The sequence below is a fragment of the Penicillium maclennaniae genome (assembly GCF_028827695.1).
Source record: "Penicillium maclennaniae strain IBT 15551 chromosome Unknown utg000001l:1.0-3280838.0:1.0-3283122.0, whole genome shotgun sequence".
Classification (NCBI taxonomy): Eukaryota; Fungi; Ascomycota; class Eurotiomycetes; order Eurotiales; family Aspergillaceae; genus Penicillium; species Penicillium maclennaniae.
Genome location: NW_026623213.1, coordinates 1,999,642 through 2,023,638, shown reverse-complemented (window position 1 = coordinate 2,023,638; position 23,997 = coordinate 1,999,642). Strand labels below are relative to the sequence as shown.

The following is a 23,997-nucleotide window of genomic DNA, read 5'->3' as shown; positions in this document are numbered from 1 at the left end:
CCTCGCATTCTCACAATGGGCTGGTTCTGGGGTGATAACAAGAACGACCCGGTCAAAAAACTGGAACCGGGGCTACGTGAATACCTTGAGCAGGAGACTCCCGACAAATACGTGCCCGCAAACGATGCGAAGAAGCCATCTACGCCCGCGCACACAAGTCAACCCCAGGAGCAAGCCGATGCATCGAAGCCTACCGTCCCAGCGGCCTCACTCTATCAGGATGGTCGCTACGCGGACCTTTGGAAGACCTATAAGCCGCCGACCAATCTCGATGGGTATTCCGATGCTCGCGGAGCGGAACGAGTGATTGAGCATCACAAGGAGCGCGGCGACACCGTGCAGCGGGCGGCGATGGAAAATTGTGCGCTGGAACATGAAGCCTTGACGTACTGTTTCAAGACTGGGAACTGGCGCAAGCAGCTGGAGTCTCGGTTGACCATGTGCGCGGCTGAGAATGGGGTCTTCTCCCGATGCTTCACAACTCAGAGCGTCAGTCTTCCACCATGTCTACGATTGCCCCCCCATGGAACTATACTAACCATCGAACAGAAATTCCTACAGGCCCTCGGCTACGCTTCATCCTTCGACTATGACCCTGTCAGGGAGGAACGCATCCAGATGCATGCCGACAAGCTTTACCATCAGATGCTGGACTACGAAAAGCGAGTGGAGGAGGCCAAGGCTGCCGGGACTGAGATCCCACCCGTCACATCCCTCTTCCATCCTGAGAAGGGACCACAGGCGCCGTCGCAGGATCCAGTACCAGAGGGCGGCAAGGCCAAGGTTGTCATTCCCGGAGACGAGCCTGTCCCTGAAGGTTTCAAGCCATCCAAGCCGCTGTGGCAACTCACGCCACACGAAAGAGAGTTAGAAATTCGATCCCACAATGCCCAATTGGAGCAGCAGAAGCTGTATTTCGAGGAGGCCAGTCCGTTCGTGAAGGCTCAGGAAGATACTCGGACAAAGCGGCAGGAAAAGGCCGTGAGTTGGTTTGGCGAGACAATTGGCAAATGGGTCTCATGAAACGCCTGTATTGTATTCTAAGATATGTTCTTTGTTCTTTGTGTATCTTTAATGATAGTCCGAAAGGAATCGGCGTTCTGGAATGCACGTCTGTATATTTTCCTAAGTGCTGAAAGAAGCCCGGCCATCCACGGGGGCTGGGGAAACATTGTAAGTGGCCCGATGGGTATGACCTGTCTCTTCGGAGATTTACTTAATAGCTGCACACGGAGACAGACGGTGTCTAAAGTTGCCTCGAAAGACATCGAAAGAGACTTCTGGGAAGAGGGTAAGAAGGCATGCGAGAAGCATACACTGAGGCCCATTCAACGCCTCGGTTCTGCCACCACGGAATGAACCCCCAAACACTGAATATGATCTAAGAATGAGAAGACTGGTCGAGGAAAAGATTTCCAGGATCTAGGATGCTACGTCCATCGTCTTCTCGGAGTAGAAATTAGGGCGACGGTCAGTGGTCGTATCTAATCGGGTCTCATCGTGTCTCGGTCGCGTTCCCGCGCAAACAACTCGAAGCATCATCACTTCACCCTACTCTTTCTTTTTCCTATCCTCCCCTCATTGCTGCCGTTGAATTCTCTGTCCTTCCTTCCTCCTTTCTCTCTCGGTGCTCCCGTCTCATTCTCAATCCTCACAGTCCATTTCCACCAACCCACCGAGACGGAAGCCGTCTTCGAACCTGCGAAGACCACGGCGGAATCCAGCCCATACGCATTTCTCTTGGAAAGGGTGGTCCTTGTCTTCGGCTCTCGGGGCTGCAGAGCTCAAAATGAAGGCCTCGCCGCTGCTTATCTCATGGCATAATGACAATGCGCCCATCTACTCTGTGCATTTCGACCCAAATGGCAAGGGACGCCTCGCAACGGCTGGAAAGTGAGTGGTGACACCTCTGAAGCCCGAAAGCACTCTACTGACATCTGTCTGCTAGTGATAACAACGTCCGAGTATGTCTCCGCCCCTGTTGTCCTACCTAAGAATCTCCCGTCTGACACCCTACAGCTATGGCGAGTCGAGTCTACCGGCGAAGAACGCAAGGTTAACTACCTGAGCACATTGGTGAAGCATACACAGGCTGTCAATGTGGTCAGATTCTGTCCGAAGGGTATGATCTCTGTTCGATGGAGCGCAGATAATGAGCTGACTTGGTGCAGGGGAGATGCTTGCATCTGCCGGAGACGACGGCAACGTCTTGCTTTGGGTGCCATCGGAGCTGCAAACACAACCTGGCCTGGGAGAGGACCGACCGGACGACCAGGAGTCCTGGCGTGTGAAGCACATGTGCCGCTCGTCCGGTGCGGAGATTTACGACTTGGCCTGGTCTCCTGATGGTGTCTTTATCATGACAGGGAGCATGGACAACATCGCGCGAATCTACAATGCTCAAACTGGTTGGTTACTTTGTACAAAATTCCGCCCGCATTCTATTTGCTGATAATCGTTACCGTAGGGCAAATGGTGCGGCAGATCGCAGAGCACTCTCACTATGTTCAAGGCGTTGCGTGGGACCCGCTTAATGAGTTTGTCGCGACTCAATCGTCGGACCGATCGGTCCACATCTATACTTTAAAGACCAAGGATGGTCAATTCACATTGACGCCGCATGGCAAGGTTCTCAAGATGGACCTGCCTGCGAAACGCATAGCCTCGAGCAGTCCCGCTCCGCCAGAACCCACCAGCAGACCTCCACCGAGCGCAACCAACTCAATTGCAATTGCGTCGCCTGCCCCTTCAACTCCAGGTACACCAATGGCATCCAATCTGCCGATGGATCCCCCTCCTGTCTCTCACAGTCGGCGCTCCTCGTTCGGCTCATCGCCATCTATTCGACGCTCTGCATCGCCCGCTCCATCATTGCCATTGCCCGCAGTGAAGCCTTTAGAGGGTTCTTCGCCGAGCATGCTTGGTGGTTTGGGAGTTAAAAATGCTAGCATATATGCGAACGAGACCTTCACATCCTTCTTCCGAAGACTAACGTTTGCACCCGATGGAAGCCTTTTATTCACGCCAGCCGGTCAATACAAGACCACTTACGTTTCTGCTAGTGATTCTTCAAAAACCACGGACGATATCATCAACACGGTATACGTGTATACTCGAGCGGGCTTCAACAAACCGCCAATCGCCCACCTTCCCGGTCACAAAAAACCATCAGTGGCCGTCAAGTGCTCTCCGATATTCTACACACTCAAACAAAGCGCTCAGCCCGCGAAAAACATCACTCTTGATACCTCGTCTGCAGGGGAGATGTTCCCTCCCTTGCCGGACCCGGTTGTGTCGAATACCTCGGCTACAATCCAGCCACCAATGGATCCGCCGTCTTCTACCTTAGGGGACGCTTCAAAGCCCCAAGCATCTCCGAAGACTACTGATAGCGAAGCTCAAAGCTCAACATTACCGGTTTTCGCGCTTCCCTACCGAATTGTCTATGCGGTGGCTACGCAGGATGCTGTACTCGTCTATGACACCCAGCAACAGACCCCGCTATGTGTCGTGAGCAACTTACATTTCGCCACATTCACAGACTTGTCTTGGTGAGATATATCCATGAACTAAAATCGATGATTTCTAACCTGTCATAGGTCCAACGATGGCTTGACATTGATTATGAGCTCCTCAGACGGTTTCTGCTCTACGCTCTCGTTCGCACCGGGGGAGCTGGGACAAATCCACACTGGACCGACTGGACCTGCTAACGCGGCTAATGCGGTCACTTCGTCAATCGCTACTCCTCTCCCGACTCCGACACAGGTATCCCCATCTCCCGTCAAGTCGAGTCATGGTCATGGCCCAGCAAGCAGCGGGGGTCCAATATCCAGCGCATCCCACGGACCGCCGGCGAGCCCAGCCCGCTCCAACTCTGCCTCCTCTGTCATGACTCAATCGTCAAATCAGCAAGGCGTCGTGAACAACCCCACCCCCACTCTCGGCTCTGTTCCTTTGGTCACAGCAGCACACTCTGCGCAGCCTTCGGCCCTCCCACTCACCACACCACCACAAACCCCCTTACCACTATCATCACAAGGTGGCCCAAATACAACCGTCAGCGTCCTTGGCAAACGCGATACGCGAACCACCAGCGAATCCGAAAAAGAAGGAAGCAAAGGCCCAGAAACCACTGGACAGCAACCAAAGAAGCGCCGAATCGCACCAACACTCATCTCAGCCAGCACCGACATGCCACCTTCAAAGGACGGCAATACAGGCGCCAGCACATAAGCGTACCTACTCCTTCTCTTTCCATCTTGTTCATCCTCCTTCTTCCCCCTCCCCCTTCCCGATTCAACACAGGCCGCAGGACAGCCATTTTTGGCCATGGACTCCTCACGATTCATGTTTTTCATTTCCTCTTTTTTTACAATCCCCATGGCTCTGGACTGGACTCCTTTCTGTATTCTGAACTTTATTCGCAATGCGTCTCGCATGGGCTTCTTTTCTAAGAACTTGCCCTGGTGGACCTGGTGGACCTGATGCCTTAGTCGCTTGGATACGGCGCGCATATTCCTGGTTATTTGTCTTGACTTGTCGGAGTTCGTGTATCTGTGCGTTCTGAGGCTTGAGGTCTATTCCTCAGCATGTTTGATGGATGAGAGGTTTTATTCAACGGAGTTGGATTGTTGCAGTAAGAGACTGAGTTGACAATGTAATTCCATGAAGATCAAAACATTTGAATGGATCCAATTAGAAGAATCTTGAAATATTGACTATCTGATGTTAAACTCCATAATATCCGTGTTGCACATGTGTATCGTGTCCACGTTGAACCTCACTTCGTGTCTTTGAGGTACCTTCTTCTTGGTCGTAAGTGAACTGCCGAGTCGTAGTAAAGAGTGTCAGTAAACGAGATAAAAAAATAGTCCGCAACACAACGTTGAAGTCCTGGTCTACTTCGCCAACACCTCACCCCCACCCTCACCCTGACCATTCTTCACCGGCACAGGCACAAGAAGACCCAACAACTCCAGCAACGAAACCCCAGCGGGCAATCTCGCCCTTGCCTCAGTAGCATGTTTTCCAGCCGTAAGCGTCGTGACAGCAACAAGCTCCACCTTCTCATCCCTCGGCAAATCCAATCGATTAGCCCAGCGGAACAAGGCTTCATCGCCCCTCGAACCACCCGCCACAAAGACAAAGTCCGGGTACTTCTCCGCCATATCAATAACCTCCGCCGCAGCCGTAGCCTTGGAGACATGCAACAGCTCAACGCTGACAGCAGTAGCATCTCGAACCACGCGAATGGCCTCGCTACCTCGAGCGCCGTTGATTTGGTCAGCTAGTTCGGAGGCTTGGTGCGCGGCTGTGTCGGCATCGTAGTGAAATGTTAGTGAACAGCGGCGTTCGGAGATTACGCTGCCCTCTGTGCGTTCCTGGAAGTATTCCATTACCTTTCTGATGCCGGCGCGCCAGTTCCGCGTGCCGTCGACGTCGACGAGAGGTGTCCAGGTACCGTTGGAAGGTTTAATGAAGCAGCCATTTTCGGCAATGAGGCCGATATTGGAGGGCAGGGATGCCGTCAATTTGGTGAGTTGGTCGGGGCTGTGGCTGCTAGTTAAGAAGATAGTATTTTGAGTATCGCTGGCTAGGGCTTGGAGAGTGTCAGTTGCGGTGGGAGAAGGAAATGACGTCGAGCTGAATGTTGCGCCGTCTTCGAGGAAGAACAGACGGTTTCGTGAGGTGTTGTAGGTTTTTTGTAGAGTGTCTGGGTCTACTGGTGAAATTGTGTGTGCGTCGCGGGACTGTTGCATGCCGTGAGCTTCTTGGAGGGCGGACTGGAGTGACGAGTACCAAGCCAGTGCGGTGTGGGGGGGATTTGCAGGCGAGAAGAAACTCCCAGTTGCGCTTCTTTTGCTCTGTCGGCATTTCAAGAGCTATATTGATTGCATCCGCGCATTGTTTGTAGTCCCAGGGGTTGACAAGGAGTGGATGGCCTTGAAAAATGCGTGCACTACCCGTGAACTCACTCAGGATGAGTGACCCGTACTGCTGAGTGGCAAGCTCACCATCTTGGCAGTGAATAAAGTCGTGACTGGTCAGGTTCATACCCTCGCGGAGGTTTGTGGCCATGAAAACCTCGGCAACGCTCAGCAGGGCGAGAAATTGGGAATAGCTGATATCCTGCTGCAGTAGGACCAAGGGGGAGTGGGTGAGAGTCGAATAAACAGAATTAATCCTCATAGCTATCTTTGACACTTGAGCTGCTAGCTCTGGAATCTCTGACCCTGAGGATGCAACTTGGACAAGGACAACCTGGAACTGATTAGTACATCTGCATCCCTGACACGGGCTGCCCGTCTACGCACATTCTCTCTCCACTTCGGATAGCTCTCCAGAAAAAGCTCGTATGCCAGAAGCTTCTGCTTGATACCGCCCGGAGTATCAAGTCGATCTCTAGCCACTATCAAATGTTTGCCTTGGTACCTCTCAGATATATTGGAGATCCAATCCTTGACCTCGGCTGACTGGCGCAGCACGTTCAGAGATTTATAGTCGATTCCGAGGGGATAATTCTTGACATGAACGAAGCGATCGTTGACTTGAACACCGTCGACCGAGACTTCGAGTCTGCGAAGCCGACTGCAGGAATGAATAAAATGGTGACAGTATTCTTCCGTCTGGAATCCGATCAAATCTGCACCCAGAAGCCCATCTAGTAAAGCCTCGCGAGGATTCAAACAACGGAAAATCTCTGAAGAAGGGAATGCTGTATGCAAGAAGAATCCTATCTCTGCTTGAGGCAGTCTCTTTCTGAGAAGTGCAGGCAGGGCAAGGAGGTGATAGTCGTGGACCCAGATACAGTCGCCGGGTTTCCAGTGTGTGGCGATTGTGTCCGCGAATGCCTCGTTGACTTTGAGATACTGCTTCCAGGAGTAATCATCATACTCTGTGTGTCGTGGACTTTCCTGCATTTGATAGTGTAGGGCTGGCCAGAGCACTGAGCGGCAGAAGTGAGCATAATGGCCTTCAAATTCACTGTCCCCAACAAACACAGTCAGGGACTCGTAGTCGTCGCGAAGAGTATTGTCGATAAGATCTCGAGTCCTCTCTGTGAGAGAGTCGGTCGGCATACCCAACGTCCCCTACCCACATCTTCTTCTGCAAGATACCAGCCTCCTCTGCAGCGTGGACGGCATTTTGAAGCCCGCCATGACCCTGTTCAGCAGCTTTGACGACCCAGTCCACAGCCGAAAGTAGTGCGCGGGGACTTCCTTGAGCCATGGGGTCCAGCCGGCTCGGCGCTCCATCCAAGAAAGAATCCTTGGATTCCTGTCGTGAGCCTGGACGACTGAGAATCGACGGCTCTGGATGCGTGGTTGCCTTGGACCTGGGCTGGTTGAACTTGCGACTTTTGCCCCAGGGCAAGACGCGGGGTTCACTGGGACTGGGCCCCTTGGGATCATCGGTAATGGGAATTTCACCTGCATACTGGGAGGCGTAGGCTTTGAAGATCTTCTCATCTTCTGTCGTGGCACCCGGAGTTAGTTCAAGACTGGTGGATCGTGGTCGAGGTAGACGTCCGACAATGGGGCCGGACCCAGACCCATCGACAGCATAAGTGGGTGAAGACCTGCGACGCCCATTTTTCTGACCCGCTGTCCGAAAGTCGATGGTATATGGGAGGAAACTGGTGGTTGTTAGCTGGGTGTGATTGGGGCTTCGGGTATTCACGGCACTCACAGAGAAGCCAGGAAGACCGTCATTGCGGCGGACGAGTAGCTTGCGGTGTCCAAGTTACTAGCAGAGTATAGCCATGACGAAAGTACAGGAGAAAATTTGGAAGTTGAGGCTTTTTGAGATGTGTTGGTGGTCAGCTGAGGAGGGGGTTCAGGCTTGCCCGAGGTCGCAGTTCCAGGGTTGTATTTGTATACTGGAAGCTCCGAGCTTAGACGTTGTCTGCCCGATGTTGCGCACGGAAATTATACCTCGCCCTGCTATAGCCGCGAACGGTCTCTCGCATTTAAAGACCTCTCTAGACTCATTTATCGGATGATGTGGATTTATTTTCTTTGGTTGACTTATTTCGTGTTCCAAGATAGTTGGGTTGGATTCTCGACGACAGTCTCCTAGTCGTAGCTGAATCTAGCCTGTGTCCTCTTCCCGACCTGTGATCCCTGCGCTCTGTGTATAACTTGCATAGAGAATTTATGGATCCCCTGACTCAACTTTCAAGCTTATATTCTAGAAAGAGTCACGCCGACGTCGCCACCCATGATAGGCTCGGTGAATATTAGACTCCTCGAATGAAAAGGGGGCTTTATTTCCTTTTATTTTTCTCATCGGACCGCCCGGCTAAATAGAGTGTCTGAGTAAGACACCCGATCAATAGTTCTTGGTAGTTTCATGGCACCGAGAATATTAAAATAGAACGCTCGGGGAGGCTAAGGTTAACTCGCGGCCACCCGGAAGATGGCTCGAAAGCAGAACAACGGAAGTGGGCAACGCAGCAACCGAAAATATAGGGAAGTTTCAATCGCACTCAAGTGCATTTGCGTATCTATGTATTGTAATTAAGTGCATTTCCGAGAAGCTTAATCCAGTAGTCGATCAAATGCCGCATGACTAGTAAGCGACCATTCTCGTAAGGTAGTCGGAATAACTTCGCTTCTGCTCAGGCTCGGCCGTTAGCGTTCGGCAGACATTCCGAAGAGGATCAAGCACGGAAAGGACTTGTACGTCTACATGAGAGAGATGAAAGACGCGCAGCAACGATGACTTCCCCCTTGTCAGGATAACAGACCCGTAAAACATCATCGCACATCGCACATCGCAAGTTGCGTGCAGCGGTGAAAAGCTCTGCAGCGCACAGTCTGATCCAGCAAGAAAATCCATTCGAGAGGTCGTTGAGACTGGGCGAACGTAAGTCGACGGGCTCCGCGGGGAGGGTGACGCGGAAGCACAGAGCTAACGTGCGGTAGCGCATGCGATGGTGAATCGGTTATCATGAGTGAACTTCGCATGTGATTGAGTCAGACATGAGTGAGCAGCCTTCTTCTACGTCAGTCCGCTCATCACTCGGCCCTGCTTTGGATGATAGCAGGTTGAAGCGACGACAGCGTACGTTGATCATGGACGGTCCAACACGGGATGTAATCAAGGATTGACACCAATGCCGCTTATTCTGCATTTCAACTCCGCTAGATTGCGTGGATGGATTTCTTGGCTGATGGCAAAAGCAGCTCCAAGGAGAGGCCACGCCGGTGTTGTCGCAATGCCCAGCTTCGGTTTCTGCGATCAGCTCGAGTACGCATGTTGAGGGGAGTCTTGCCAAGGAATTCTGCCAAAGAAAACGGAGTAAAAAGGCTTGAGGACGCGAGGATTAAAGAAATAAACGTAAGTTACGTCACAAGAGTTAGGATGAGCAGTGTTCATAGCTTGTTATTTTAGCTTCTTTTGCTATGGCTGGTGCGCACTATGACGGCTCATGGCTCTTGGCCTCTTGGCGTGGGGATAAGCATTCGATCCGCTTCAATTGGTTCATGTGCTCGGAAAGATGAGCTGTGGAAATTCCAATCTGCAACTGACTCGTACGCTATGAGGAATGGGCGTTTGGCGTGACGAATCCGCCTAGCGACCTACTATTGAAGTGTTGCCGATGCCATGGGTTGGGTTCAAGAGGCTGAAAGGCTGAACGGCAGAAATGGCCCGCAGAAACAGCCCGGCGTTTGGCGTGAAATGAGTTGGCGGTTGCGCCACCGGTCCCGAAATTTTACCCCGGGTTACAGAATGTGTAAAGCTTCTACAAAATCAAGGAAATCATTACATCAAAAAAGACTGAACCATTGCAATGAATGGATTTCACCTATGCTATAATGCGTTAGGGACCCCATATCGACACGAGGAGTGGGAATGAGGCTGTGTCGAATCATCGGGTAATTTTCAAGTGACCGAGCCAGGCATGCAGGCACCAACAATTGCCAACATGGGGCGAACGGGCTCAGGGTTACGCGTCATGGTCGCTGTCGTGGTAAGCTGCAGGCTGACCGGATGGGGGTAATCACCCTGTAGGCATGTGTACTACGGTCCCATGATTGAGGCTATCCTGCGATCACAACGAATCTTGCGGGCCAACTAAATTTACTGTAGATATCTAGAGGATACACAGTGTGTTCGGTGGAGTCGTCGGAACAAAGCGCAGGATTGCAAATCGAGCAGCAGTTTGATGGGGCCGACCCTGTTTTGTTATATTTTTTTCTTTTCTTTTTTTTTCTTTTCCTTTCTTTTTTTTTGTATTTGTTTTCAGGGTCTTTTATTTCCTCCAATGGTGATTGGTTAGCCTCTGAGGGAGTGCGTATACCCTCGATTTAGTGCTGTACTCAGATGGGGATAGGGAACGAGCCACGCGTTCCCAGATGATAATAGACAACAGATCACCGAGAAGAACAAAAAAGTAGAGATTAGAGGACGGTCAAGAAATCATGAAGAATCCAAGACATGAAAAGTTTAAACCAGCGTGGTTGCATCTCGATCGACAGGAACAGGAATAGCAATTAGAAGCCAGGCAGTCAACATTCTGAGTGAATGCCAAGCCCCCCCCCTCCCCTGCCCAGGGTCTACGGAGTCTTGGATGGGAATCGGGAAGTCTTGATCGAAGGACCGTGTCAGCGTGGCCGTAATAGGTAGAAAAGAGTGGGTCGACCAGAGGCTCTAGCCCGATCGCACCTTTTGCCAAGACGGACGCTTGCGCGTCTCCGCCACCGGTTACTGAATAGTGGAAGCCAGTCTTCCTCTTTGAGGTCGACTGCGTTATAGTGTACACGTCGAGACACGGGACGATCAGAGAGATCTTCACGATTCCCCACGACTACACTCAGGGTCTTGAAATCGTTTCCGAGGACTGCATCGCTAGGTATACGAATACGTTGAGAATAAGAGACAAGAAAGGGCGAAAAGTCAAATGAAGAAAGAGCGAGAGAGACTCTATGTATAAAAAGGAGGGGAAAAAAAAAAGAGTGGAAAAGAAAGCAGTAGAGAGCCTCCCAAATTCAAAAGACCAGACCACAGGCAGCGTAAGATGGCTTAACCCCCCGTGCGTGACCAGCAGAGTCATTACGTGTGCAGAAGAAAGGATAAATTACGGGAAAATAAGGGTCTTTTTCTTGGCTCCGTTTCGCACACGCGGCTTGGGCGCGGGGCCCGTGATTGGGGCGAGACGCTGACGACGCTCGTAATACACCGTACGCAGCTCTCCCCTTCCATGGACTCTCTCTCTCGACCTTGATCTTCTCCCCTTTCCCTTCCTCTCTCCTCCCTAGCTGTCTCAGCGTCCCCTCCACCAACTCAATCTGGTGTCCCTTTCGACTAGTCTGCCGCCGAGGTTGACCTTTTCGACATGGCGGACGGCAGACCTCAGCACCGGGCTCAGTCCCACGCCAACTACGACGCTTCGACATTGACTCGTGATTTCGAGCAGTTGATGCGCACCAAACGCTTCAACCGGCTTCAGGAACACCACCGATCGCGCTCCTCTCAGTCACCTACTCCCAGCTCCGGTTCCATTCCGCCCCCGTCTAGAGCGCCTCCGCCACCGCCCTCGTTTGGCGCCGATTCTCGCCCAGCCACGCCCAAACCGACATCGTCACCAGCCCTCCGGGGTCTGCCCATCATGCCTTCGCCTCCGCAGGATCCCGCTTCGCTCAAATTCTTCAATCTTCTCAAGGGCTTATCCGTGACACCGACCAAATACGAAAACCCTGGTCTACTCGATGAGGCTTTGACTGTCATTCCTCTGGACCGCTTGTACTCGGAAGCCGAGGAGGAAAGTCAGATCATGCAGGCCCAGGCCGCTAGCGTGGGCGGAAAGCCGGAATGGGGCTACCAGGATTGTGTTATTCGGGCATTGTTGAGGTTGGTCGAGACCCTGGGTGGACCCTTCCGAACTCCTCGGCGTTACTAACATCCCTTGTTTGCCAGGTGGTTCAAGCGATCCTTCTTTCAATTCGTCAACAACCCCCCCATGCGGACAGTGCTGCATGCCGACCATTGCCCAGGGTATGACACCCCCGACTGCCGAGGAGGCCGCCCGTGGCGCCACCCGAGTCGAATTATATCGTTGCTCCGGACAAGGCTGCGGTGCCTACGAACGATTCCCTCGCTATTCTGATGTCTGGCAATTGCTACGGTCGCGCCGAGGTCGTGTTGGTGAATGGGCCAACTGCTTCAGCATGCTTTGCCGTGCGGTCGGAGCTCGCGTCCGCTGGGTCTGGAATTCTGAAGACTACGTCTGGACTGAGGTGTACTCTGAGCATCAGAAGCGATGGGTGCATGTCGATGCCTGCGAGGAAGCCTGGGACCAACCCCGTCTCTACGCCGAGGGTTGGAACCGAAAGATCTCCTACTGCATCGCCTTCTCGATTGATGGTGCGACCGACGTGACCCGCCGCTACGTTCGCAACTTCCCGAAGCATGGTAGCCCACGCACCCGTGCGCCTGAAGAAGTTGTTCTCTGGTCCATCCATGAGATTCGCCGAAAGCGCCGTGAGAACATGGGCAAGACTGATATTCCCCGCCTTATCAAGGAGGACGAGCGCGAGGAGAGAGAGCTTCGAGGCTACACGGCCTCTGCGCTCGCTGCTGAGATCAATAGCCTCTTGCCTCGCAGCCTAGTCGGTCGTCCCGACGAGCAGAAGCATGCCGATGCTATGCGAGAGGCTGCGGCCCAGCGAACCAACGCACGCCACGGTCACTCCGGCCATGATCGGTCTGGCAGCGGGAGGTAAATCTCTTATGACGACATCACCTTCTCACCCTTCCAAACATTTCTTTGGTTATTTCTGTCGAACCCTCGAGCGACTCGTTGATCCTCCAGCCCTGCGCTGAACAGAGGACCGGGCGTCTCCGACTGAATCATTCCGGCGCAAAAGTCGTCTCCGACCCAGAGTCCAGATCATATGCACTCGCGACGCTCCAAGTCCTAGCGTCCATCAGAGCACCGGCTGTCCCATATTCTGGTCACACCAGAGCGCGACGGCGAGGGAGAATTCAAAATACGCCATCGGCTCGACCCGCACCAGCGAAAGTTGGCGCTACTGATCACGGTGGCTCTCAACGATCATTGATCACCCTTCCAATACAACCGACCGAATTATCGACACGATACATCTTTCCCATTATCCTCTCCTTTCAAAAACTCTCATTGTGACACCACACGAAATAGCAAGAGCATTCATCGGGCCTTGCTTGGAAAACAGGATTTCTTTATCGGGTTCTACACTTTTGCATCCTAGCTATGGGCTTGGGGGCACGGTTCGGCACGGCGCCAGTAGTGATGATTTATAATATTGCTTGATATCAGCCTGACGGCACATGTTCTATCACGAGATACGTGTTTCCAGCCATCTTTTATTCCCTGTCTTTCGCGACCCTCCAAAGTTTTGGGCCAGCGGCATCTCAATCTCTGCTTTCTTCTATACTTCCAACCCCTATTCAATACAAAATTATTAATCATCTTTGAACAAAAGCTGTACCCTATGGACACTCCAATAGGCGAGTCAAAATAAAATATCGTAACCCAACCTCGGCCCAACTACACCCCCCCACTGTCCCAAAATTACCTATTTGATTGTGATGTGCGATCATCCCCCGCGATGATTCTGCTAGCGCCTCCAGCTCCGAGTGGAGCATTGTGGAACCCCCTTGGATGTAATCCACCTGCGTGTTCTGGTCCTGCAGTGATCATCTACTTGCCACATAGTTCAACTCTTCCTTCACGGCCGCAATACCTACATATCTCGGGACATCACAACGGCACTTTGCAGATAACCTTCGACAATCAGCCTAGTGGAGACATCAGGCGTAGGGCCAGACCTGCACGGGCCCATTCTTAGGGTCCCGGGTATTTTAAGAGAACCATGGGTCCTAGTGGGTCCAGGGTCTCACCCTTTGGACAGAGGACAACCCTTCATCTTGAAGGTCTTGACAGTACGTCTCCCACATCAATTCTACATCATTGATAATGCATGACAGATAACAGACGATAAAACATGATAGGGGGGTTTCTTTTTTTGTAAAGTTAGTGGATGCTTCGGGTATTGCAATAATGTGCTGGGCCCACCTCGTTGGATGTGTTGACTGGACCCCGCAGGATCGAGGCGAGGGTCAAACTGTGTGATCACGTAAATGCAGGATTTCCAAAGAATCTGGGTCTGTAGATTCCGCGGTCTCCGAGACTGTAACGCTACTGAGCTGGTTCCGCCCGTGAGATTAAAGGGTCTTGGCTTGACTATATTGTGCATAGCTCTAGATTAATTACTTTAGATTACTCTAAGCTAGAACGGGGCCCGGTATCGTGGTTCTCGCGTATTATCCGTTGAAGGTCTTCTTGTCTGCGGGAGGCGATATGCAAGATACACTATGCAAACAGTGCTTGGTAATATCGACTGTTGACGTACCTCTCCCGTTCTCACACGCATGCACGAGGACAAAATGGAGCCATTCAGCCGGTGTCCGAGTTACGTGTATATCACACGTATGCATCTTTCTCCTCACGCAGTCGTGATGCAACAGTCGATCCCCCTCCGCTGGAAATCCTCACCGATCTTCCCAAGCTCGTTCACGTAATACGACTGGCCCTGCAATCTGAGTTCCCACGACGCCAGCGCTAGGTCTTCCTTGACGGGGAGATTGTGTTTCCCTTGAAGCTTCCCGCTCGCAAGCTGAGGACCAGAGCACGATCGAGAAGATAGGACCGGCCTCGGACTGGAAACTGGATTCGCGCCTGCACTGGACAACGAGCTGAAGCTGGAAGGACTAGAACTGAACCCTGATCCAGATCCAGATCCAGATCCAGATTCTAAACTTGAAGCGGACTCCTCATCTGAGCTAACCTCCCATAATTCCGGATCCAGCCCCACGGGCTGTCGGACGAGTCCTCGTGGACAATTCACGTGCAATCCACTCAGCGGCTCGAGAAATACAGGCAGTTTCTCCACGGGCTCGCAAAACCAGCTGCTCCCTAGTACCAGCACGAATGATTGCAGTGCAGGGAGTTTTTTCAGCATATGACATGTTTCTAACCATTGCACGCGTCCTGCAGAGACGTAGACTGCGCGCACGGGGTCTTTGCTTGGAAGCCAGTGGCCTGGGAATGACCAGCGGAGCTCGACGTTGCGGATACATTCCCAGGTATTTGGAGGGAGAGTTGGGCGAAGATATGGAAGGGTCCAGGGGTTGCTGAATTCGAAGGTATTGAGTGTATAGAGGAGGTGAATTGATTCGTCGTAACTAGTAGGAGTGTTTGTTAGCTGTGCCAGTGCCAGTACCGACGCCCACACCCATGCCCATGCCCATGCGCTACCTTGAATCCAACTTACATTTGCCGACTAGTCAAAGCGAGACCGAGCAAGAAATCCCTCCGACGCAGATCGCCCTCTTTGACCGGTTGGGCGATTCCAGCCCCAGTACAGATCTCACAGAAGTTGCCGTAGACTCTGCGTCGCGTCTTATCGGTCATTCGGTTTTCACTGAGTGGACAGACCATGTGGCCTAGTTTTTGACCGCTGCGCTGGATGATGTGTAGACGGTGGCTGCCAAGGACGTATTCCCAGATCATGAGGCGAAGCTCGGGGGAGAGACGGGAGAGTAGATAGCACTGAAGCTGTGGTTGCCATCCTGAGAGAGTGCGGCGGCGACGTGGGAGGGCAGGGGGTTTGTTGCCTACGTGAGTTGGAATTGAGTCTTATTAGGGAGATTGTGAGAAGTTGTCCTAACTTACTCTGGTATCGTTCGACGAGTACGTCCTCCCAGGAGAATACACCCTGCTTTATGCGGGCCATTGTTTTTTTTTTTTTAGTGATGAGGGTAGTGAATGCCGGGATCTTGGATTTATACGAGGATGTGGTGATACGAAGAAATTTGGAAATTTGGGGTGGGAAAAAAAATCAAGGGACTGTGAACAGTTCCATTGAATCCGAGCCACAGACCAAGCCCAAGCCCAAGCCATGAAGAAGTCGGTGTGATCGATCTAAGATAAGGAGATTGCGGAGACAACACATCCGGGCCCACTTCAAGAGTCCGATCGTTCTACGGATTCGGCCTCTGTGACTCGTTGCTCTCGGTTTTCGTTCTCAGCTTCACAGTTTAACGGTTTGACATGTTGACATGTTCCGATTCTCTCATTCTGTACTGATCACGGATCCTAGTGTACATTCAATTTTTTGATGGCTGATCCTGCAGCTTATTGTTGGCCCTGCCATCCAGTCTGTACTGCAGCCCCGCTCCTAACCAAAGCTGGAATGCGGCCCCAATGTGTTCGTCGGGCACGCCACCTTCAACCCCTGCGAAAGCGAAGCCAGCCCCGCGGGCTGGAGCCGGTCAATCGTGGCTGGCGCCGGCAATGTCCCCACGTAAGCATTAAAGTTGTAGATGCCGCACACGCAAGTGTCGACAATGTCTCGAAGACTGGTCCCCGAGAGCACCGTCTGTCCGCCACGGGTGACAGCAAACTTCTGTTGGCCGATGCCCATCGGTACGGAATATGCGCTGATACCTGCAGGCGCCTGGAAGGCTTGTGACTGGTCGCCCGACTGTACGAGTACGCGCGCCGGTGATTTGAGGAGTGCGACGACAAATACCTCGTCTGTCATGGTTTCCCATCCGTTGGGCCGGCCGCGGAAAAAGTTCCCGCTAGAGTTGTTTGGATTGCCTTCCATGGTGGTGTCTGTCGCATCGCAGTCGACGTCCTTTTTGGTCGGGCGGTACCAGTACACAAGCTTCTCTTCAGTGATGTAGTCCATTGGGTCGGTGACACCGGCTTTGTAGGCTGCGATGAACGGTTTGGACATCTGCAGCCAGCCCGTGTGAGGCCTTGCTCAAGTCAGTGACATGCGCGTATAATTCTTGGATAATTCAAAGGGAAGAACTTACATGTCCATTGCCCACTTGGATGATCCGTCGTCAGTGTGAGGTGATGACAGAGGTCCAATGTAGTGCGATTCTCCATAGTCATTCCATGTAATGATCTCCACGAATCGGGGACCCAGTTGCAAAATTTCTCGCCAGCGGTTATACCATAGAAGATCGGAGGGAAATACCCAGTTCTTGCTGTATGAGACCTCGTCGCCAAAATGAGTGAAGAACCACGCCGAGGCAGCTGTAAAATCAGTATATTGGCCCTCCAAGCTCGACAGCGAAAGAACTTACGGGCAATGTATGGCTTCCCTTGCAAGGCATCCATATATGCTTTATCGCCATCCGCCACCGTAACATTCTTGCCATCCGATGGGGCTTTGTTATTTCCGTTACTAGGCCACGCCATCCAGTTCAGCGCTCCCTGGATAGCATTGAAATCACCCTGGCCAGGATGGAAGTTAGGCGCAAAGAAGAGGTCCTGTCCAGCTGCAGAAGTCATAGCCGAAACATCGACGCCGTCTCCCGAGAAAGAAGATACAAAAATCTTTCCATCAACCTTGAGCTGGGCTGGGTGATCAGCGTACTGTCTGATTTTGGCACCGACGGCGCTGCCCTGGTTGATATGCCACCAGTTGAAGTCGAAGGAGATGAACACGTTCATTCCATTTCTAGCGGCGGATTCGTAGGCATAGCCAAGTTGAGTGTCGGTGTAAGGATCTGTGCCAATATTGAGGGCGAAGGCATCAATACCCAAATCTTTGGCGCGTTTCATGTCATCATCATAGTCTGCTGAGCTCTGGCGGTTGCTGGTGATGCCAATCTGGTCTCGGGATCAATATCGGGTTTGCTTATCGGGACCCCACGGGGTTGGGCTCCAGTACAAGACACTCACCATGAAATGACAGAACACCAGTCTGTCGGTTGTCCCAGATGGAGTCGAAGAGGGCATTGTTGAGGATGCAGGGGTCAAAGTGGCAAGGGAAGAAGTGGGAGCAGTGGCAGTGGTAGTGGTAGTGATAGTAGTACTACTAGTGGTAGTGGTGGTAGAAGTAGAAGTAGTAGGCGTGGTAGCCAGAGTATCAGTACTTGGTAGAGATCCAGCCGGTGCAGTGATGGTTGTAGTGATGTAGATAGTTGTCTCAGAAGGAAGAGGACACGCTCGGGTGGTTAAGGATAAAAGCCCTATCAGGGCCGATAGAAGGAGTGGATACAGCATGGTTCGCGACTTGGTAAGACAGGTGGGGCTTGTCAGTGTCAGTGTCAATGTCAATGTCAGTGCCAGTGCAAGTGAATGCAATCCAAGATGCGAGCCGTGAGTTGTGTGAAGGAGTGACTGAAGGAATGTAAGAGTGAGTGTCAAGACAATGAAGATGAATTTAAATGAATTAAGGGAAAGGCGTTAAGTAATGATGGAAGACCGCCTTTGACCTTCAACCCTTCGACCCTGCAGCCTTATCCGGCGACCCCTAGAAATCTCAGCCATCAGAATCCACCAAAGAGCGCTTAGTGTACAGATCAACTCCATCACGGGGAGTTCCGTAGCTGTAACAGTATCACGCTGTCAGACGTGGAGCTCGGCGCTAACGAGTCGCGTGAACAATGAACAATGAACAGTCAAGGCCATACACCCCGATCTCCCCACGATCCTTGCTTCTGGAGGCAAAAGCAGGAAAGCAGGATAAAGTAAAAAAGGCAGGCGACCTTGAAGTGGTTTGGTGTGACCTGAATGCCGGATAGCCCGATCGCCCAGGGATCGCTAGCGCCGGAGGCTAGGCGAAGGATCGCCGCGTTTCATAATCATCTTTGACTGATGCCGGTGGCTGATCGAGTGTCGCAGATTGATTTGAGCGAGAGCCCTGCAACTTGACTCAGCTACCAATAGCAGTTCGCGCCCTGGATTCTATGCATCTACATCTGCAAGTTTTATCTGCCCCAATGTTCGGTAAGGCTGATGTCTCCGATCGGGGCTGTTTAGTGACTGTCTGATACAGATTCGGCCACGCTTGTCGGACGTTAGCCTAGGCCCTGCATGGGGAAATGGGTGGTGGGCTCCGGGTACACAAAATCCTCCGTGCAACTTGCCAGGGTGGTCAAATGCTGTTGAACGGGTCAAACCGTGAACACCTGTCCTGAACTCTACTCTGTAGGTCGACTGATTCCGTGGACTTTGACTTCTGGCTGCATCGTGACCGTGAATCAGAGTATATGTCAGCTTCGTAAGTGTAAGCCTCTGTGAATCTTGTCACCGGTGTCTCCCCGATGTAACGGCTGAAATACCCCAGAGAGAATGTGCTGGTTCCGATCTTGTGATGGGGCACTCTACTGGAGTCTATGCCTGGGTGGACCTGCTGAATGCTGCAGAACTACAGACTATGACTCAAGCCATAGTCAGAAGACCAGTAATTGAAGAAAGGCCCCCCGGGGGGGGGGGGATCTCCCGCTGGCGGAGGGAACTGGGGAGGAATCTCTAGGTGCCACCTCGCCCCCATTGGTGATGAATGACTAAATCTACATCGATTTTCTAGAATTAGGTTCCATTGGGGGTCTTGCCACTGTAAGGTCACTTCCTCCTAAGGTTGCGTGAAGCAAAGAAACCTTGCCATCGGGAGGAAATCAAAGAACAGCCAGCGCAGATACATAGCTTACAGAGCTGTCATTCACGTCCAACGCATCGGAGCTACGCTCGTATCGCAGGAAATGGAATTGCCCCTGCTTGCCTGCCGGTTTACTCGCCGTGACAACCTCGAGCGCAGCCATGATCACGCCAATCGGATGTCGACCGCAGACGGTGTTTCCTGTACGATTAATAATATCCAAGAAGGTCGCTGCAGACCCAGTCGTGATGGCTGCCATGGTGGCAATATCAAATGCCGAGATACTTTCGTGGATGGCTGGTTCCTGGTTTGAGATGCGATCGCGCCGCTGCAAGGCGTGTCCAACCGAGACTGATTCGATACTCTCTGATATGACATCGAAGCCTTTCCCCGGTTGTGGAAGGACATCGCTGGATAGAGGGAGCTCAGGTCCTGGTTTAGGAGCGCAAGGGACGTAGTATGTATAGCGGAAGCGGAGACCCCAGTGGCAAAAGTCTGAGCTAATGACAAAGGCATTCGACGGATCTGCTAAATATGGGGCTAGAAGAGCACCGAATGCTTGTTCTGTTCCAGCGGATGTGCTGCCCACCATGATTGGAACCAATGGTGGATACTGTGCGGTTGGGGTGTTCGGGTGCTGTAGCTGCAGGAGGCGGTGGATATAGGGTAGGTGCATCTCGATACTGTGCTCTTCCTCGTCCACAGACTGACTCATCGTGGTGAAGCCGACTTTGCTTCCGTTTGGCTTTGTAGCTTGCGTTTGAAGGAGCTTGGCAATCAGCTCTGTGTCCAGCGGAAGTGGCTCTTCTGAGAGCGGGGTATAGTAGGAGGTGACTTGGGGAAGCGCGAGCGTCGAGAGCGGATAATGATGGGAAGGGCCCAAGACGAAAATTCGCTTCCTGGAGATGTGATTAAAGCCTGTTCAACATGGATGCTTCAGAGGATAAGCTCACGCCTGGGTCAAATCAAGCGCTTTGTATGCGTAGGCTGCGCAAGGTCCTGAGTAAGAGTACCCCGCATGTCTAGTAAATCAGTATCCGGCATTTCGTAGCTCTTATCAAGCTTGCGATTGATTCTAGATGACATACGGTGCGATGATGACCCGTGCTCCCGGAACTGGGAGGGATCCGACCTTGTCCAGATGGTCCGGCACCTGTGCCAGCCAGTCATCCAGCTGCCGAGTTAGGGTGTGCGTTCTATCCGAGTACCAAGACCCGGCGTGAGAAGCCTCTCTGGAGGGCATGATGGCGAAAAAATATTGTATTGAGGTCGAAGTTGTCAAGCGTAGAGGCTTAGAGAGATCCCGGGTTCATGTGAGGAGAAGCGGGGAGACCTTCTAGTGGAACTGGTTTACGGGATACCGAATGCTCTAGCTCACAGCATGCCGGATGAAACAGAGATTTGAATGGCTTGTTAGCTGATCAATACCTTCGAGTTAAGGGTTGACATCTTGATTTATTGCCCGGTCATTAGTTCGTTGTCAATTGACACATGTTGGTCATGATCATTGCGGGCTTCCATGAATACCCCGTAACGTGGTGTGCGCCACTCAACGCCAGAACTCAACCAAGCCCTCTTACCCTGCATATGCAAATTTCCTTTTGTTTGTGGTACTTTATGAGATTTTCACGACTTTTCACGCGTCATAATGTGGCATAGATGTAAATATAGAAAAGGTTGGAAAAGCAATATGGCCTGAATGAGACTAGCGTGTCCCGGCCAACGCGAATCTGGCGCGCATTCTCAACTCGCCCTTCGAATGCAACTCTGCGACTCTCTCACTGCAGAGCTGGGTTCAGAGCGCACAATTGTCATCAGTGGCCTCTCAGGCAACATCTCAACTTACTTTGACCCTCGTCACAATGTCTCTCAAGCGCAAGGCTTCTTTCTCGGCGATGCCCTCCGCTGCTTCAGCTCTCGCGCCTAGCCAATGGAGCATAGCCGATGGCTCTCAACACCTGAACAGCCGGACGCGAAAGCGTTTCCGAGATGGACGTCCCAGTGACGAGGTTGTGTATGGTGAGTACTCGACCAAACTCCCCTTTCAGACATTTTCGGGCAGCTGTTATAGCTTGCACGCGACCACCATGCAGCTTGGAGCCTGAGCTGACCAACACCAGAGAAAACCCTCCGCTGGATATTCTCCGCCCAGCAACAGCGGCAGCAACAGCGGCAACAACAACCAGAACAGCACCAAATGGGCACGTCGACTGGCGCGACCGATGAGGCTATGGACTCCGAGCCAACCCTTCCCACCCCCGAGACCGTGGATCCGCGACAGCAAACACTTCTGCGATTCTTCCAGTCGCGCCCTCAAGGTTTATCGCCTTTCAGGCCATCTCGCCAGGCACTTGCGCCTCGGGCCAATGAGACTGCTATTGACCAAGAAAATTTGCTTCGACGTCATGTGTTCGTGAACCCAGCTGGTAGCTCGAGTGGAAGCGAGACAATGAGCCCTGGTTTCAACCAAATGCATTTGGATATGGATGTGGACATGGACACTGATCAGAGCAGTGAACTGTCAAACTCGGCCTCGAATGTGGATGTGATGGGATGGATGTAAATTTCCATCTGTTCCTCATGTCGCCAATGCAGCGCAGGTCGCTGTAATATGTGGAGGCACTATCTCTTCACGAATAATCTTTTGAGTCTTCTTGTTAATGGGCTTTCATCACTCTGGGCTGATCCTTGGTGAAGCCCAGGCGTTGTATAATCATAGTGTTGGCGTTGGGTATTGCTAGGTGCATTAGGTTAGTTGACGGAAGGAGTAATATTACGAATGGACATACTTAATCCACGCGGTCTTCGCACCATTCCAATCGTTGGTCTCTTGGGGATCGGAGTTATGAGAGAGTCGCAACTTTAAGAGTCCAAAGAAACCTGATGAGGTTTGTTAGGCACGCGTGCTTCCGAGGCTTGAACCATATACGACCGCAGACCATGCAAGAGCACGATTGACAAAGGAAATAATGATTGATACTTCCACAAGAACAGTACATTAATTTCTTCTCCGCTTTTTGTTGACAAGGCCCAGCAGGTATGTATGTAGTTCTGTGACGGACGAGCATTGTCGCACCCGCCAATTAGTGGCCTCAGGCACCTCAATAGCTCTCTTCTGTGCCAACCGTCTCTCTTCGTCATATCACCGATCGCATGACCTTGAAGAACACACAATCGCCAGGCCCTGCTTAACTTAACCTACTAGCCCACCGAAAACCCACCCGTCATCTTCCTGACTTGATCTCTGATCCCTAAAAGCGGCAGGACTGGTCACTTTGAAAGTCCGTCGTGACAACCATCGGAGCTCCGTCAACACACCGCGATCACCAGACCTCGACAATGGACGTTGAACAGGGTGTTCGGTACCTGGATAGTCTTCTCGGTCGCCAGCTGCGTATCCACACTACCGACAGTCGTATGTTCGTCGGAATCTTCAAATGCACCGATGCGGTAAGCGATTCCCCGTATTCAAGCTTGGAAGCGCTGCGATCCCAAACGTACTCCATGCGCCGATGAGCTGTGCTGATACTTTCTATTGCGCCATAGGAACGGAACATCATACTTTCCAACTCCTTCGAGTACCGATTCCCAACACCCTCAGCCATAGAAGCCGCTGCGGCCAAGGAGACTGAGTCCTGGGATAAGACGTCCGAAAACAAGAGCGCCACTGTCAAAGTTAACATGACTAACCGCCTCATCGGACTCATTGTGATCCCTGGAATATACATTACGAAGATTGAGCTGGAGTAGGACTTGTTTTGAAAGATGCCCGTGTTCACGAGACGAGACATCTTATTACTCTCATCCTACACCATTCCATGAGAAATCGAGCCCAACATGCCTGACCCCGCCAGGCCAAGCCCACAGGATCTCATGTGCTGCCTCGATCTACGCTCGGGGTTTCCCCTACTTTCTCCAACAGTACCACCCTGGTCCTTCTTTCCGCCAGCTCGAGACTTGAACGCGGGGCCGCCAAGCTCGATGATCAGGCGGGTCATCACTCGCTGCTTTTCAATCAACGTGGCTCGGGGAATACGGCAGCTGCATCGCAGAGCATGTCAGCTTGGCCGACAAGTCCCCGTTATCGATATTCGTCCAGATGGGGAGTTCATTCGATGGATTATGGCCTACTCTAACCTGAGGGAGGGGAAAAAGGCGGTGTCTCGTCACGATTATACCTTGGCACACCGAAATGTGCAGGAGTGTGGCTTTCTTGCATGATCAGGTGCATGCGAGGCTCCAGGTCACCCAATGTGCAACAAGGCCGGAGTGCTCGAGGTCTCTCTCGCTGGCCATCTGCTTATTTCTTAGAAAATATTAGGCCTGTTAAGCTGCAGGATAAGATGATACATATCTACTTTCAACATTGTGACGCCTAGCGGCGCCCAGAGGGGGCACTACAGCCTATTGCCCGCCGCCTTTGATAAGAGCCCGGACCAGGGGTCTAAGCTCCCCTGTATATTGGCCGGGAAGGCACGGAAATAGTAATATAGAGTCGGTTAAGATGTGCACGCTCATTTGTACAGTACCAGTCAGTCCGACT

At 52.1% G+C, this 23,997-nt stretch overlaps 9 protein-coding genes across 9 annotated transcripts; 5 read left to right on the top strand and 4 right to left on the bottom strand.

Moving 5' to 3' along the window:
* Positions 1-15: 15 nt before the first annotated feature.
* N7477_000784 (uncharacterized protein) lies at positions 16-1,023 on the top strand (the record flags this gene model as incomplete). The annotated part of the gene is made up of 1 exon (XM_056962447.1): positions 16-1,023. One exon carries the CDS (start codon positions 16-18, stop codon positions 1,021-1,023), a length of 1,008 nt encoding a protein of 335 aa, XP_056827450.1.
* Positions 1,024-1,789: 766 nt separating this feature from the next.
* N7477_000783 (uncharacterized protein) lies at positions 1,790-4,236 on the top strand (the record flags this gene model as incomplete). The annotated part of the gene is made up of 6 exons (XM_056962446.1): positions 1,790-1,893; positions 1,949-1,964; positions 2,020-2,122; positions 2,172-2,408; positions 2,468-3,551; positions 3,600-4,236. The coding sequence occupies 6 exons, from the start codon at positions 1,790-1,792 to the stop codon at positions 4,234-4,236; spliced, it is 2,181 nt and encodes a 726-aa protein (XP_056827449.1).
* A 665-nt stretch (positions 4,237-4,901) lies between these two features.
* N7477_000782 (trehalose-6-phosphate synthase) lies at positions 4,902-7,715 on the bottom strand (the record flags this gene model as incomplete). Its single annotated transcript, XM_056962445.1, has 5 exons — positions 4,902-5,753; positions 5,803-6,264; positions 6,318-7,060; positions 7,122-7,639; positions 7,693-7,715. 5 exons carry the CDS (start codon positions 7,713-7,715, stop codon positions 4,902-4,904), a joined length of 2,598 nt encoding a protein of 865 aa, XP_056827448.1.
* Positions 7,716-11,344: 3,629 nt separating this feature from the next.
* On the top strand, positions 11,345-12,731 carry png1 (peptide-N4-(N-acetyl-beta-glucosaminyl)asparagine amidase; the record flags this gene model as incomplete). Its single annotated transcript, XM_056962444.1, has 2 exons — positions 11,345-11,876; positions 11,926-12,731. The coding sequence occupies 2 exons, from the start codon at positions 11,345-11,347 to the stop codon at positions 12,729-12,731; spliced, it is 1,338 nt and encodes a 445-aa protein (XP_056827447.1).
* Positions 12,732-14,495: 1,764 nt separating this feature from the next.
* Positions 14,496-15,785, bottom strand: N7477_000780 (uncharacterized protein; the record flags this gene model as incomplete). Its single annotated transcript, XM_056962443.1, has 3 exons — positions 14,496-15,234; positions 15,324-15,666; positions 15,725-15,785. 3 exons carry the CDS (start codon positions 15,783-15,785, stop codon positions 14,496-14,498), a joined length of 1,143 nt encoding a protein of 380 aa, XP_056827446.1.
* Positions 15,786-16,229: 444 nt separating this feature from the next.
* Positions 16,230-17,809, bottom strand: N7477_000779 (glycoside hydrolase family 71 protein; the record flags this gene model as incomplete). The annotated part of the gene is made up of 4 exons (XM_056962442.1): positions 16,230-16,815; positions 16,876-17,101; positions 17,152-17,680; positions 17,753-17,809. 4 exons carry the CDS (start codon positions 17,807-17,809, stop codon positions 16,230-16,232), a joined length of 1,398 nt encoding a protein of 465 aa, XP_056827445.1.
* A 1,664-nt stretch (positions 17,810-19,473) lies between these two features.
* N7477_000778 (protein MEMO1) lies at positions 19,474-20,697 on the bottom strand (the record flags this gene model as incomplete). The annotated part of the gene is made up of 3 exons (XM_056962441.1): positions 19,474-20,353; positions 20,408-20,476; positions 20,543-20,697. The coding sequence occupies 3 exons, from the start codon at positions 20,695-20,697 to the stop codon at positions 19,474-19,476; spliced, it is 1,104 nt and encodes a 367-aa protein (XP_056827444.1).
* A 619-nt stretch (positions 20,698-21,316) lies between these two features.
* On the top strand, positions 21,317-22,017 carry N7477_000777 (uncharacterized protein; the record flags this gene model as incomplete). The annotated part of the gene is made up of 2 exons (XM_056962440.1): positions 21,317-21,473; positions 21,575-22,017. The coding sequence occupies 2 exons, from the start codon at positions 21,317-21,319 to the stop codon at positions 22,015-22,017; spliced, it is 600 nt and encodes a 199-aa protein (XP_056827443.1).
* Positions 22,018-22,793: 776 nt separating this feature from the next.
* N7477_000776 (LSM domain-containing protein) lies at positions 22,794-23,204 on the top strand (the record flags this gene model as incomplete). The annotated part of the gene is made up of 2 exons (XM_056962439.1): positions 22,794-22,904; positions 23,001-23,204. 2 exons carry the CDS (start codon positions 22,794-22,796, stop codon positions 23,202-23,204), a joined length of 315 nt encoding a protein of 104 aa, XP_056827442.1.
* Positions 23,205-23,997: the final 793 nt, after the last annotated feature.